Raw genomic sequence first — 15549 nt, 5'->3', positions numbered from 1 at the left:
TATTTGTATTTTTATGTATTTGATAGAAGCCAAGATACAGAGACCGATGGGCGTTATATGTCCTTATACTTCCTTCTCTTTCTCATCCCTGCTTTTGTAGTATTAATAATGAACAACAGATCATTTTCTCTTTCACCTCACAAACATGCTGGAGAGATGTGATTCCCCTGCTGTGTGTCTACACATGCCTAAGGCTATATAGAACACAAACTGATAAATTAATTGTTATATAGCCTGGTTTGATTGAATGTTGTGCTTGTGCACTGCAGCAATGTGGGTTCAAAGTCACTGTGAGTGTGAGAGTGAGAGAGAGACAGAGACAGAGAGAAAGAAAGAAAGAGTATACACTTCTTCCGGACTGTAGGGCATTGCAAAGCACATGTTAGTAAGGAAATGTTCTACTTTTAAAAAAATAATGAAGTCTAAAAGAATTTTCGAAAATTTGTTTCTACAACATCAACATTACTTTGTAGGTGGAGAAAAGAGAAATGAGCGGCAGAGACAGTGATGGGGCAAGTAAAAGAGTTAAGATGCAATTGCAATGTGTTATAAGGAGAAACAGAGAAAGGAAAGAGATAAGAGAGCTGATGAAGTGAGATTGCATTTAAGATTACACATGCGATTGAGATTTTTAGCGTTTCCCTCCAAAATTAAATCTCTTACCATTTATCTGTAAAAATGACATCTAAACTAAAATGATTTATGGTACAAAATGAACAACACTGTTTTAAAAAGATATGAGGATAACAAAAAAAAAGGGGACTGAGTTTCTAAATAGACGCTTTTGAAGATTAGATTCTCAATGAAACTTCAGCTGATTTATCTCATGCTATGAGACTTCATGAAGCCTTTAATATGCAGCCAGTAAATACAAATTACTTTTGAGCGGGGACTGAATGTTATAACCCCATTTCCTCACACTCCATCTGCCTACAATATGTACATTTAATAGCATCATATTTCCAGGACAGACCTCTTCTTCTGTATTACACACTGCTTCTGGACGTTGAGGTTATGTCCTATCCACCAAGCCTCTGCAGAGAAACAAAATCAATTTGCTCACGCTGCAAATGTGTTCAATTGTCCCTCAGGTGTAAGACTGAAGTGTATTGTTCATGTATACGATACCAAGGTTATAGACCGTCTCCCCTTAACAGCTAAAGTGGTTTCCTTTCGGTGCATTCAGTGTGATTTGTTACCCACGGCAAACTGATAGCTTCAATGATTCCTTTGCCTAGAGAAGTGCTTCTAAATCTGTTTTGCTCATCAGCTGAAAAGTGGATGGATTTATAAGCTCTCGGTTTTGAGCAGGTCATTGATGTGGTGTTAATTCAATGCTAATAAGATTAAAACATAATGCAGATTTTCTCGTGTGAAATTAGGCTGGTGAAAATCCATTGAGGAGACTTCTTATTGAGCGGCAGTGGACCATGGCCTCACTCCTCACAGAGTAGAGAGGTAGATGACGGGTTACTCACGAAAGGGGTTTGGAAATTGAATTAATATTGCCACCAGTCAACCTTTGAAGGGAAAAAGGGCTTACTGAAATCTATTAATGGTATTGGTCCATGACGTGACTGTTATGCTCTTCCTAGTGCTTGGTACTGTCAGATGGTACATGGCAGGGTTAATCCCTCAGCATGGGTAATCCCCTAAAGACATCTGGATCAAAACAAAATTTGATGCCTAGCTTTGTGAAAGACAAGTCCTAGATCCATGTCCTGACACGAGAATGACACTAGACATTAGAGAACTCCAATATAATATCAGTATTGGGCACAATAGTTAACTATTAAGTGAGGTGTATAGTTTTTTTTTTAATAAACTGCGACAAATCAAATGGCATGACAAGAAATCCAGTAAGATCATCCTAAATGAAGTCCTCCTGTCAAGGAGAGGAGAGGACAATACACACACACACACACACACACACACACAAGCAGAGGGAATAGCTCCAGAGACAAGCATTAATCCACACAGATTTAGTGTAGCAGAACAATTGCTTTTGTCACCCTGGGTAATCAGCACAGAACACAGTTTATGAATTACAGTACACCCAGAAAGCCATAGACACAGATAGAGCGCATGTGTGCGTATGTGAGTGAGTAGGAGAAAATGCATGTATGTCAGTGCGAGAGTGAGAGCACCAAAAAATGGAACAATGACGTCTACCTGTTCAAAAGCCTTGGCTGTGAGTCTGGGAAGATTAATCAGAGTCATTCAGACAGCGTTTATCACATTCTCTACAGGGAAATGAGAGGCGATTTATTTCTATAACTTGGCCTACATATATGGAGAACTATCACTCACATTTACCTCAGCCCCCATTATCCACTCAGTAATGAGCATGTCTGCCCAGTGGACACAATACTGTCTAATGCATAATTGTTTACATTCTGTTGTTTGCTCACAGCCAACTAAATCAAGAGCCACTCCAATAAAACAACTACAACAATGCATTACTAAGTGATGGTGTAATCATCCTCTTAAATTAGCCTTTATTTAAGCAATATAGGGAAATCAAACCAAGGAGGAGTTAGCATTTACACTACTTAAACAAAGTCAGTAGGCTTTATCCTCTGGGGAACATGAATGTCTGAACATGATTATATGGCAATCCATCTAATGGTTGTTGAGATATTTCAGTCTGGACCAAAGTGGCAGACCGACCTACTGACATTGCCATCCCTAGTGCCACGCCACTAGCATGGCTAAAAATGGGCAAAACATGAGCCTTAAAATGTTTGCACAGACAATTCCACCCCCTTACTTCAAAAACAAGGAAATTATAAGAAGGGGTTCAGGGGTTGGCGTGGTGGGTTTGATTTCACCATGCGTCATTAGACCCACTCACTGGGTAGTAGCAGCCATCAGTTGTCCAGGATCTTGGTGAACACCCTGGAAACTGATAATCACTGACTAATTTTCAGGCTCCTCACTGAGAGCCTGCTGGTAATTGAATTGGAGGAGTGGGCACAAGTGTAGTGGGCTTGGAAGGACCATTGCTGAAGGCAATCAGCTGTGACAGACAGTGAAAGAGAGACAGGGAGGGAGGGGGAAGAGTATAATGAAATGTTCACACATCAGACGTACTGTTTTTTGGGGGGTCTTGCTTCAACACCTTGAGCATCACTCTAATCACTTTTGCCCAGTTAGTTGTGATGAAGTTAGTGAGGACACAGTGTCCTATGACAGAGCAGCATTTGCATGCATGGCATGTCAATGATGAAAAAGGGGGTGGCAAAACAAAGCACATGCTTGAAGTACCTCACTGAAAGATCCACCCCGTCAATTACCCTTCACAGTCACATTGGCCACAACAAACTCCCCCCTTGGCTGAGAGGTGGCCAGGTAAATGCATTTTGCAAAAGCTTGAAAGGCTTGGCACTCGACATCTTCAATAAAATGGGCAACCATCTAGATCTCTGCATGAAAAGAGGGTAAAATACATACCAACAACAAAACAGGGGGGCCTGGGCGAGCATCTAGCAGAGCTGAAAAGCATCATTTCAGTGGCAGATTTTGGAAGGCAGACTGCAGTGCAGTATTGACTTGTGTGACCTCAAACACAAAAACAGAAGCAGCAGGTACCAGCTTTACTAGTTAGTATATTCCTTATTTTTGACATGTTTAATCTGGTTTATTTATTCTTCATACAGAGGTTATTGATTGTTAGCATGGCTGTAGACTCTTAGTGTTGTTTTACACATCTGTCTTCTCAAGAGCAGCAAAATAACATACCATGTTATATCATATATGATAATATGTTCAAGCTCCTATCTGCAATCAAGATTACAGGGCCATCATCCATCTTTGTCACGTTTATATTCCAGTACCATCCAGAAAAATAAGTGTCCAGTGTCCTGATGCTGATAAAATGTACAGATTTAGTCTGAATTTGACTCCATCAGAGCATTGGGCTTTTGTCATTTTAAACAGTTGTTATACTTATTGTTTTTGTTTGATACTAAATGAGCTTGTTCTTTACAGCATTTAACAGCAAACAGCCACAAAAATATTACCTAGCCATTTCACATTCCCATTCACATTCAGGTGCAACATTTAAACACAGTTTAGATTTGTGATGTCTAGCCCTGTGCTCTGATGTGTCTGAACACCAGGCAATGGACCCAGTGTCCCTGTCGGTAATCGAGGCAGTTCTAAGTTTCATTCACTGGTATGAGCAGCTGTGAGTTATTGCTGTGTACCTAGAAACTGCAGACCTGGAAAATTACTTAGGTGATTTTTCTGCCTTTATAACAACCTCAATATCACACAATCAGCAGCCACAGACATAAAACTAAATGTGGAGGCACATAATTACTTTAGCAAGGTTCACTGAGTTACAGAACAGAACATACTAAACATGTAAACCATATGCCTTCACAGTGGGAGACAAACTTACCATACACATTGTTAACATTACTTCAATGTAGGCAAACATACACACATGCAGCCTCAGGATATACATCAGTTCAGAAGAAAACAAGAAAAAGAAAGTAGACAATATTAGGGGTAGTGAGTGAGGGAGAGGAAGTCAAAGAGAAACAAGAATAAAGACTAGACTATGCTGTTAGTCTGTGATGATCATTACAAAATACCAGAAAACAAAAATCGTTAAGATAGAAAATAAGAAAACTATAGTATTCTTAGATCCATATCACTAGTGGGGCAAAAAAACAAAAAATATCTTAGACTCAGCTCTACATTGTCAGACTTGGCCTAAGCTGTGTTTTGAGCTGAATGCTCTTGGCATGCTATGTTAGAGCTGGGCAATAAATCTATAAAATATTAATATTGTGATACAAAATTCAATACGGGTTGGGATTTGGTTATCATAATATCAAAATATATGTTACATGTTGTCGTTTCCAAGTCATATAGGCTAATTTATGCTAATTTTTTCAACTTATTTAAGTGTTTAAGCTTAAACAAAAGAACAATAAATCATTCTATTTGTTTATGTTTCTCAACTACGTTCCCAGAAAATGTACTATATCACAATATACAGTATATTATTATATCATGATATAAAATGACATATAACAAGATGGAAGATTTTATTGCCCATCACTATTAGCATTAATATCAAAGTACAGCTAAAGCTGACATACATTAACTCATTAGTTTTGGTGCACTGCATCATATCATTAACTTAAGTCTTGGACAAGTGGAATTTTGGTACATTGGTAATCCAGTCAATGGGATTCGCCATCTGGAGACAATAAATGTCTTCACCAAATTTCATCTGTCAATATTTCAATCTGGAGCAAACAGCAGATTGACTGACCGACATTGCCATCCCAAGAGCCACGCCAGAGACACAGAGAGAGAGGAGGAAACTAAAGTGAGAGGGGTGAAAATGGACTGACATTTCTATTTTGTGACCTCTTTTCTGTTGCTTTTTCTTTAGTAGTGGTGGAAAGGAGAAAAGGGGTCAGAGGTATGGGTGAGAGGCAATAGAGCACATCATCTTGTTAAGTCTCTTTACTCTGGAAGGGAGACTGACGTAGAAAAGAGGGAGGGTGAGGGAAGACAAACTGAAGGAGAATAACAGCTGGGAGGTCAAAGTTGAGATTCACTTTTTCCTGATACATTCTGTTGTGCATATGTGTGTGTTAGTGCATCTCCATCATAAAAAACCCAATTCAATATCAGTGAGTTCAACTGGAGGCCAGTGTTGTATAGAAACCATCTTGAGGCCAAAGGTGATCGTAAATGTGACTGAAGCTTTTTAATACACTCCCTCTGGTTTCACTCTACAGCCAGTAAGAGAGGACAAAGATATTATACACAAATGTGGCTTTTATTCTCCTCAGGAATAAGAAAGAAAATGTGAATAATCTGTTAAATCCACAATTTATTATTATCAAGAAAAACACAAAAAATGAGGAAAAAAACAAGACTACGCAAGCCTATAGACCACATGACAATGTTGTCAGGAAGTGAAATCTTTGACCCATGACTTTCTGTCCATTAAAAAAGGCACTGTGCACTATTTTTACGTAGGCTCCAGAATATACTTCTGACAATTATTGATATGAAATGAAAAATTTTTTGGGAATAGAGCAATGAGCTCTACTCTACAAAAGCTGGTATATGTGATCTGTATCTGATTATTGACATCTGATCAACAGGACTTTGCATTTATACTGCTGGTATTAATTTGTGTTTTTGCTTATCCAGATATAGATCGTATGTTAATGCCAGGTGTTAATTGAGTGCTAGTGGTAATTACCCACTCAATGCTTTGTTTTTGTGATAAGTAGCAATTTTTGCAGCTCTTGGTTGGTTCCCTGCGCAGTAACAGTTGTTGTCCTGCATTTTCTAAAGAAGAAAATGCCAGCATGACTGGCTGCTATGTGCTATTTAAACTGAAAGCTTTGCTAGACAACAAGTTTAAGCTGGTTAGTTCAGCACACATTGTTGCACTCTTTAATACCACAAGCACTTATGGTCAGCTAATTACTAAGATGATCTGATTGCTTCTAAAAGTCTGCCTTGACTTGAACTGATGGTGTTGTCTAAATTATGAATACTGAGGAGCAATGTAAGTCGGTCTGGATATGAGTGCCTGCCAAATGATGTGACTGTAAATGTAAATGTTGCCTGGAATATCTCCATATACCAGCCCCGTGAGTAAATCCCTATCCCTATCCGAAAACCAATGATAATAAGTTACTATTTTCATGAATAATTAATCTTGATTTAATGAAGAAGTTAAGGATATTGAAGAGAAAAATAATTTGATTAAGTTCATTGTATGCACTGGAGTACTCTGACTGTACACACACAGAGTAGATTATCTGTATTTCACCATACATTTCAGTACATGGTTTCTAAATAACCAGAAAGCTGAATGCTCTCATCTCACATTTCTGACATGATGCATTTACAGTAGCCATGACAGAGTCATAACTCATTCACACTCCAATCCCCTGCAGTGTACTGTACGTGTGCCATGCATTCAAGATCTCCTGTCATTATGCAAACTCCAAATAAGTCTAAATTGATATGAGTGCAGGTCAGCTCACCACTACTCTTGACCTTAAAAAAAGGAAAAGGTTACAAACAGACCTGGACCTAAATCACCATGAACAAATTACTTCCTTAACCGCTCTCATGAATCCAAGATAAAGGGTCAGTGACATCAGATTTAAGTGATATCTTTCATTCATACTCTCATCACCCATTCTAATTAGTAGCACTAACAATGATCGCCACATTTCTCACTACTGCCCAAATCAATATTCACTCATCTGCATTGATCATTGTTTTTTTACAAGCTGTTGGCTCCAAAATAAATGCTCTATAAATCAGAGCTCGGTGACAATGAGTTGTGAAAGAGGGTGGATACGCATGCATACTTTAAAGACACACACACGCACACAAAGAAGGCTACACACACTCACATATTTACGGACACAAGTGAACACAAGCAGGTACATGCACCCAAAGTGCAGACACCCCCCACATACATCTTCTACATGCACACGCAACCCATGCACCACAGCAAACAACAGTGTATGTGAAAGGTCTTGTGTGGTTGTCTGGGAGATGGAGAGCAGTGCATTGATCTTGGAGGAGCAGTGATCAAAAGACGTAGGTCTTTGATAAGGATATTAGTCATAATCAGGCATGGCTATGCTAATGACTACAACCCAACCAAACACTCCAGCTCTCAACAATACTTATGCATACAATACAGCCTAATGAGTCCGCAAAGATGACTAGATGCATAGAGCACAGCTGACATGTTTGGTTATGTGTGTGCATTTTAAGAGAGTACAGGAACTATTTGGGTTTTATTGCTTATACAAATGTACACTGTTTACTGTGTCAAACTGTTTACAGCCTTGTAAATTGACTACAAGACAACACATAAATTATATAGAAAAGTCTTATATGCATTAGTGGCAATGTTGTTCTGAAAAACACTAGTTTGGTGTGAAGATTTGCAAAAAACAGCCATTTTACCATCATTATATTATGCATATTACGCAGATCTTGAATGTTTCCTGTATTTAAAAAAGCAAAAGTGTTTCAAATTCACAATATTGTCCTAGAAAATGCTTCCCAGATAGCAAATGTTCTAATGCAACATTGAGTTATGGTCAGAAAAGTTGCTATGTGGTTGAGGTTGAAAGATCTACTTCAAATCAACATTTTTACAGCAGTCACAATTTATGTCGAAAAAGTGCCATGGAATCAACACTGTATAAGGGTTATGTGTAACATTGAAATACTAATATTTAATCAATGTTGTCTCAATGTGCCTACTGCCAACTTTGCTGCAAAAACATTTCAAATTAAATGAGGACTTGGGAAATGACCATTTTAGGGGTGTGAGACACATTTATTTTAAATAAAGCACTTCTTCACTGTGATACATGCAACCTGTTTGGTTTTAAATGGCAAGGAAACCTAAATAACATGTAATGATGAAAACATCTAAAAGTCGCTTTTGGAGGGGGGAACAGTCAAGCCCTCCCCTAGAACAAAATGCTATATTCGACTGCTCCAACTGCGAAATGTTCTCATCTCTCACCATCCTGTGGAGAAGGAGGTAAGTTTAAATTTTTTAACCAAGGAAATGGTAGGTTAACTCATAGCTGCATTATTGTCTTGGCAAATTTGCCCATTAATTGTAATAGTTGTAATATTTGACGCTGATCTGACAGGGAACAAGCAAACAATTGGCTAGCTTGCTGAGTAAAAAAAAAAAAAAAACAACCCAAAAGCATGAAAGCAGACCAGCATTTTCAACTTATTTAGCAATGTCCTGGTAAGTAGCTAATGTTAGCTTAGAAATACTACTAGCAAATGTTAGGCATTGATGTGTCCAGAATTATCTTCTTTTTTTTTTTAATAGCAAACATTTGAACCCGTGTCATTATATTGCTGTCTTTACAGTTTGTCTGATGTTGTAAATGGTTAGCTAAAGCAACTATTGTAATGTGATCACACAGCCAGCATTAGGCTAATGTTAGCCATTAGCATGTCTGATGTTGAAATGCAGTCTCGTTTTTACACTCTCATTACCAAATACAAGCAAATACCAGGCTTCCACTTAACCTACAACCAAGTAATGTAAGTTTTAACACAGCCTCTTTTATGCTGAGAAATTTGGTGTAAATATATGTTATACGCGAAGTTAGCCAATAGTGGTATATACGTTAACTATAATTGCTTGCTATAGTGCTAGTCTGGCTTCCTCCATCAGTCACAAGAGCCTCATTATTATGTAGTGGGACCTTTGAGTCTCACCAGCTGACTGATGGCAGCAGACTGGTGCTGATGGTTGGTGGTTTCGACAACACTTGGAACACCCTTTTTTCTCTATCTGGCTAACAGCAGAGAGAGGTATTTGGGGTAAGCAGCTCCAGAGATAAAAAAACAAAACAAGAGTGGGTATATTTATGGCAGACTTTCACAAGTCCTCCCTCATTAGATAAAATTCAACTTGACAATCAGCACAGAGGCCTTTAAAGAAGTGAAAACATTTTCTACTGCTAATTGTGATAATATTTTAGACTTACTATGATTAAAATGTAAGCCATTAAAGCACTTAGTCCCAGTGCTAAATGTAAACAGAAAATGTCGCAAAATAGATCATGATGAAAAATATGTAATAAAAACAAAAAGACAAAAAGTCTTGTTAGAGTTCATTACAAACTTGACTGCTGAACTGGGATCACTCTAGCACAATTAAGGCAAGTTTTCTTTCATTATTTTCTTGTGTCTCTTTCACAATGTGAATAAAGGCGTGAACTACATGAAGTCTAGATGGACCAGTAATGAAAAACTGAGGTTTAGCAGTTGCTGCATCTCTCTCACAAACACATAAACGCCCTCTCTGCCTCCTCCCCAGCCAGACAACAGTTTATAATACAGGTTCAACCAAATGACAAATGCTCAAAATTATTATCACTCAAAAGTCAAAATCAATTTGTTTAACAACCTCGGGAACAAAATCCCTCACAGGTCCTATTGCCTAAGTGTCTGATTTAGCTAAAGCTTCACCACTGTGTGCCTGACCCTCATTTGCAGGATTTGAGCTAAGCTTTTTAGCTCTGCTATAGAGTGAGCACAGGACTCTAAGGATGACAGTGTTGGTTGGTGGCTTGCTATGGGTGGTTAAACCCCTTTTTGTCCAGTTGGTCATACGGAGCAGAGGGCACAGCCACTAGGGTCCACTTTTTTGAGGATTTTAGACTCTTAACTTGTTTGTACCAAAGCCAGTTTATATCAAAATATGTCCCCTGCAATTTTGTCTTGCAGTAATCCACTTCTGATATAACTAAAAAGTCAGATGCAATAAATAGATGCCCGATTGAAGCTTTTTTCTATCCCAAATTTTCTCCCTCTCCTCTCAGCCCAGACTCCATTTCCCGTCTCTTCTGACATACTGTTGTCATTAAAGCAATTTCCATTTCCAGGAAGAAAGGAGAGATTTGGAATTCAAAAAGCTATTCACCTGGTATTTCATTGCCCATTGTTGAAGGGGGATTATGGATTCTGATTGAGACCGGATTATTGCCAGATAAACAAAAACACTCAAAAAGCCACAGCAGGCAACCAACATGTATGTGGCACAGATAGGGCAACCTTTATTGCTGTGTGTCATAGTGCTAATGAACAGGTGTGTGCGTGTAAACACGCGCCACAGTCTGACATGCACACACGGACACAAAAAAAAAAATCTAAAAAACACACACAAACACACCATATCCCCAGGTACAGCACAAACACCAGGGCTAAAGCTCACACGTTAGCAGTAAATTAAACATGAGAGTGCAGATGACATGAGTATCTCCACGAGGAGAACAAAGCAGAACACACTCTTGACAGCACAACACCAAGACCTGAGGCACCTAGACAGGATGACAAGAAGTCAAGGGAACTGGCTTTCATCTTAATTTGTCAGATGAGTATAAATTGCTGCACAGCAGACAGTCAGATACTTTCCCACAGATTTCAGTACAAGCTAGTGGAGGAAAGAGTGGTACAACTTTAAACAAAAGGTCTTATAACATGCACACAATTGCGTGTATGGTTAGTTTGTGACGTAAACCAAGAGCAGAGACCAGAATGTTAGGCAGGTTTACATTAGTCAGCAGATGCAGTGGGCCACATCATTAGTCACTCTGACACCCACTTCTGGCCCCTGCTTTATTGATGAGGCCAAACTCAACAACTACCCTCCTCTTAATACACAAACAGACACGCGCACACGCACACATTCACACACACCCTCCTTTTCCACAATCTTACTGTAAAAGTAACAAGAGTTTAGCGTCTCAGGTCTCACTCCAGTGGGAAGAGACTAGAATGGACAGCAAAGCAAGCTGTTGTCATGTTCATAAAATTAACAGGCAACAGAGAAGAGCAGAGCAGAGAATGCCATGTTATTTTCCACAATTCAGTGGTTCCTCATCTGTCCACAGCCCAAACAACCGATCCAGAATCAAACATCTGCTCAACACCAGATCTTCTGGGCAGGTTGTGAATGGCACTTGGCACGATAACAGGGTGCCAAGTGTGTCACAGCAATGAGCTCAGAGCCATTTATGGCCTCCATGACTCTGACATTTAGCAGGATGCTGCAATTTGTCAGCCTCTCAGTCTGACTCACACATGGGGACGCTCATGAAACACATTACCATTAGGCCTAATAGTGCCGCATCACAGAACTGCGCGTGTGTGTGTGTGTGTGTACACGCAGTGTAAAATTAATAGTGTATGTGTGTTTCCCCTCACTTCCATAAAAATGACTGGTGGAAATATATGATGACATAAAAATTTAGAAAAACAGGCTGAGAGACGTAACAAATGAATGCATCAAATTACTCCTCATGTTCATCTTGTAAAACTCAAATCAAAGCCAATTCATGACCTTGTTAAAAGGAAGCAATAACAACAGCCCTGGGCAACAGGTTAATTAGGCATTCTGTAAATAAAGAAAACACGTATGCCTTTTAAAATTGCGTGTTAATAACAATAATTATCTCTGCCTGTTACCCAAATGCAAATAACTGAACCACTCAATTGCCTCTTAAAATGGAGAGCATTTTGATATTCCGCATCAGAGCCTTTGTACCAAGAGGTACTTAGTTTTCAAGGCCAGCAACTAGTGTAACTCACAAAGAGTGAGTGAAGGAGGAGGAGGGTTCTCAAAATGCAAAGTCACTGTTTCACTTCATTCTGAACTGAAAGTGCATTGCTGCTAACCACAGGGCAAGTTGGAGAGGGATGTAATGATATAATCTCTGTTTCTTTATTTCCTATCCAGTGTTTTTGTTTGACTAAGATGATTTCAACTTTCCCCTTTTCTCTACACTCTCCTACGTCTCTGTCTCTCTCTCTCTCTCTCTCTCTCTCATATCGGTGATGTATGAAGGGCATGCGATGGCACAGCCATTACTGGTAAGAGAACATCTTGATGACTGCTCTTCCCCCAGAAGAATACAATCAGTTGTAAAAATACAGTGGACACAGTCTTGTGAAAAGTGCGATTTCTCTGTAGTCCGCTATAATTATCATCATGCGTGAAGTTTGTAAAATATGTCTTGGAAAGGGTGGCACTGACTTCTGAAGCAGTTGTGGGTTTTTGGGCCACGGAGTCAGACACACATTTCAAGTCAAATCATAATCAAACATTTACTCACACGTAACGGACCCAATACACAATGTATGCAAATACACAAACTTGCACACACACGCACACACATACACACACAACCAGATAAAAGAGGTGTCTGCTCTGCTCTTACCCGAGCGTTGTCATAGTAACGATGGTGTACCAGAAGGAGGCTGGGATGCTGGTGAATTTGCTGGAGCTTGAACCCTTCTCTGCGTAGAACATGACGGTAGCAAAGATAATTATGGCCATAGTGAGGGAGAAGAGCAGGAAGCCCAGCTCCGAGGCACAGCTCTTCAGTGTGTAGCCCAGGATGCGCAGGCCCTGCGAGTGACGGGAGAACTTAAAGATACGGAACACGCGGAAAACACGGAGCGTCACAAAAGCGCCACTCACGTCCTCGTTGTCAGTCATCACCAGGCCAATGTAGTAGGGCAAGATGGCCACCACATCGATGATGCTCATGACGGACCTCATGAAACGGTAGCGGCTGGGCGCAGCAAACAAGCGCATCAGGTACTCCACGGTGAAGATCATGACACATGCCGTGTCCATGCAGAAAAAGGCCACGGTGTAGCGCTCACCACATGGCACTTCCTTCTGGTTGGGCACCGTGCCACAGGGCACCGTCTCCACCACATTGGTGATGACTGAGATAGCAATGAAGAAGCCAGTGACGTAGTAGAAGACAAGGGCCATGGTGGAAGTGTGGGGGTTCTCAAAAGCCCTCCACATGGTCTCCCTGAAGGTCATGTTGGGCAGCTTAGCGTCCTTGTTGTCCTCCTGGTCATCCATCAGACGCTCTGCATTCTCCCTCTTCCTATCCTTGTACTCTTCATAGCAGCAGTCACCAATGATCTCTGGGATGATGCCAAAGAAAGCCAGCTCCTCATCATAGGAGGAGATACACTCGTAGCGTGGGTAGTGGAGCTTGCCTGTGCGGTAGAAGTTGAGCACGCTGCGGAACACATCAGGGTCCCGGTCGAAAAAGTACTCTTTGGTCTCCTCATTGTAGAAGAACTCCTTCTCTGAGCTCCCCAGCAGGGTGTCTGGATAGCGGTCCAATGTGTTCCTCCAGGTCTGGAAACGCCGTCCACTGACATTAAGAATGATTTGCTCATCCTGCCGCTTGTTCTTTTCAGTGGGTGCCACTGGCATGGGCAAATTGGCCACAGGCATCCAGCCGATTGCTGCCGCCCGGGCAAAGGGTAGCCATGCCGCTACTCCCGCTGCCATGCTGCGTCTGGCTTGGGGTGTAGGGGGGAACAAGTCCAGCACCTTCACAACCAGCTTGACTTCAGCTCATTCACCATCTAAAAGGGAAGAGAGCGAGGGAGTTTGTAAGGATAGGAAGGACAGGAGTGCTGCTAGTATATATCATGACAGGGGACAAGAATGAGAGCAAACGATGAGAAATTAAAAAAAAAAAAGGATGAGAATTTCAGATAAATGAATGTTATAGATGTGGGAGAGGAAAGTGATGTTAAAGAAACTGATTTACTGAAAAACGTGAGCCAGTAAAAAAAGGGGAATGGCTGTAACAACGAAGACAAAAATGAACAACATAACTCATATACTAACAAGGCACTCTAGCTGAGACAGCAAAAAAGTATCTTTAATGGAAACACAATTTAACATCATACTGAAGTTGAAAACCTTTACAGTGCTCAATAAAAAATATATTTGATATAGCAAGCTTTAATGTGATAACTGAGACATACTGCAATTTCCACTAAGCATCATCTTCCCCATAATTTCTTTAAGGCTATATTTCTCAGATCCCCTCAATTGAGTTACAGTAAAGAAGCAGCCTTCCAAGGACCACAGTTCACTGCATCTTATAGTTTAAAATCAAAGCAACTGCATCATAAAATAGGCAATACTGGTGTGTTTTTTTGTTGAACTACAGACACATTATAGACACAAGGCTATAGTCTTAATAAGAGAGAGATACAAGCAAGAGATCCAAAACCTGTTGAGTTCCAACTAGAAAACACAAGATGCTTCTTTATTTTACTCAAAATAATGAATGTAGGCTAGTTCACGATTATTCCGATCAAATTCACGATTGGATTTAGTTGCATGTGACCCAATTCTAAAGAAGCATTTTTGACAATTCTAGATAACAAATTGGCGACTTACACTGAACACGGAAAAAGCCAATGCGATACAATTTGCCGAACAGGTTGATAACTAAACACAGTTTGTATGAAAAGCTTTATCTTCGCTATAGTCTTCGATTACAACTCACCGATTCCAAATTCTCCATCCAAAGAAACACGACCTTCTTCCAGAGCAGTTTACTTACACGTCGTGGGTTTGGTTATTTCTGAAAGCGTGTCTGGGAGAAAAAAATATATACCAGGAAAGAAGAAGTTATTTAGAGAAGAGGAGAGAGCCACATTAGGCACACGCTACTGCTTAGGTGAAAACGGAAAAGTACCGGAGACGGACGTACCACAGCTGTTGTAATTCAGTTTCCATTATGCGAGGAACTGAGGAGAGGACTCCGCCGTGGAGACCGTCAAAGGTTGGCTTTTCGGGATGAGTGGTGGGAAGAGACGGAGGAAGAGGAGGAGGAGGAGGAGGCGTGCTCTCTCTCTCTCTCTCTCTCTCTCTCTCTCTCTCTCTCTCTCTGCGCAGGGCGGATTGTGGACCAAAACTGCATTTAAGGGAAACCTCGATCAGGACTCAGAAAGATGCGTAGAAACTGGGTTACTCACTGATGAGAAAAAACAACAACAAAAAAACTGATACACCTCTCCGTCATCATTCAAAATTAATTGACAAAAGGGTTTCTTCTCCTCACTGCAAAAATTGATAAGCTATACAATCATTCATACAGTACGTGTGATCAATATTATTTCCACATATCACAGGCAACTGCTGCCACGTGAGTTCTCCACAGG

General features: G+C 40.3%; 1 protein-coding gene across 5 annotated transcripts in view; it reads right to left on the bottom strand.

The window, feature by feature from the left end:
• The window catches only part of kcnd3 (potassium voltage-gated channel, Shal-related subfamily, member 3), a 100909-nt gene extending 85651 nt beyond the window's left edge, over window positions 1-15258 (bottom strand). For 4 of the 5 annotated variants that reach the window (XM_044210938.1, XM_044210941.1, XM_044210940.1 and 1 more), the window contains exons 1-3: window positions 15099-15258; window positions 14892-14981; window positions 12774-13953 (exon numbers count right to left, since the gene is read on the bottom strand). In XM_044210938.1, coding sequence (XP_044066873.1) covers window positions 12774-13876 — 1103 coding nt within the window. In that variant the 5' untranslated portion in view covers window positions 13877-13953; window positions 14892-14981; window positions 15099-15258. Of the gene's footprint in view, window positions 1-12773; window positions 13954-14891; window positions 14982-15083 lie in introns of all 5 variants that reach the window. The other variant, XM_044210939.1, reaches the window with a different exon arrangement.
• Between the last annotated feature and the right edge of the window lie 291 nt (window positions 15259-15549).

The sequence above is a fragment of the Siniperca chuatsi genome, linkage group LG10 (assembly GCF_020085105.1).
Source record: "Siniperca chuatsi isolate FFG_IHB_CAS linkage group LG10, ASM2008510v1, whole genome shotgun sequence".
Taxonomy (NCBI): Eukaryota; Metazoa; Chordata; class Actinopteri; order Centrarchiformes; family Sinipercidae; genus Siniperca; species Siniperca chuatsi.
Note: the sequence above shows the minus strand (reverse complement) of the source record. Positions and strands in the feature narration are given on the sequence as shown.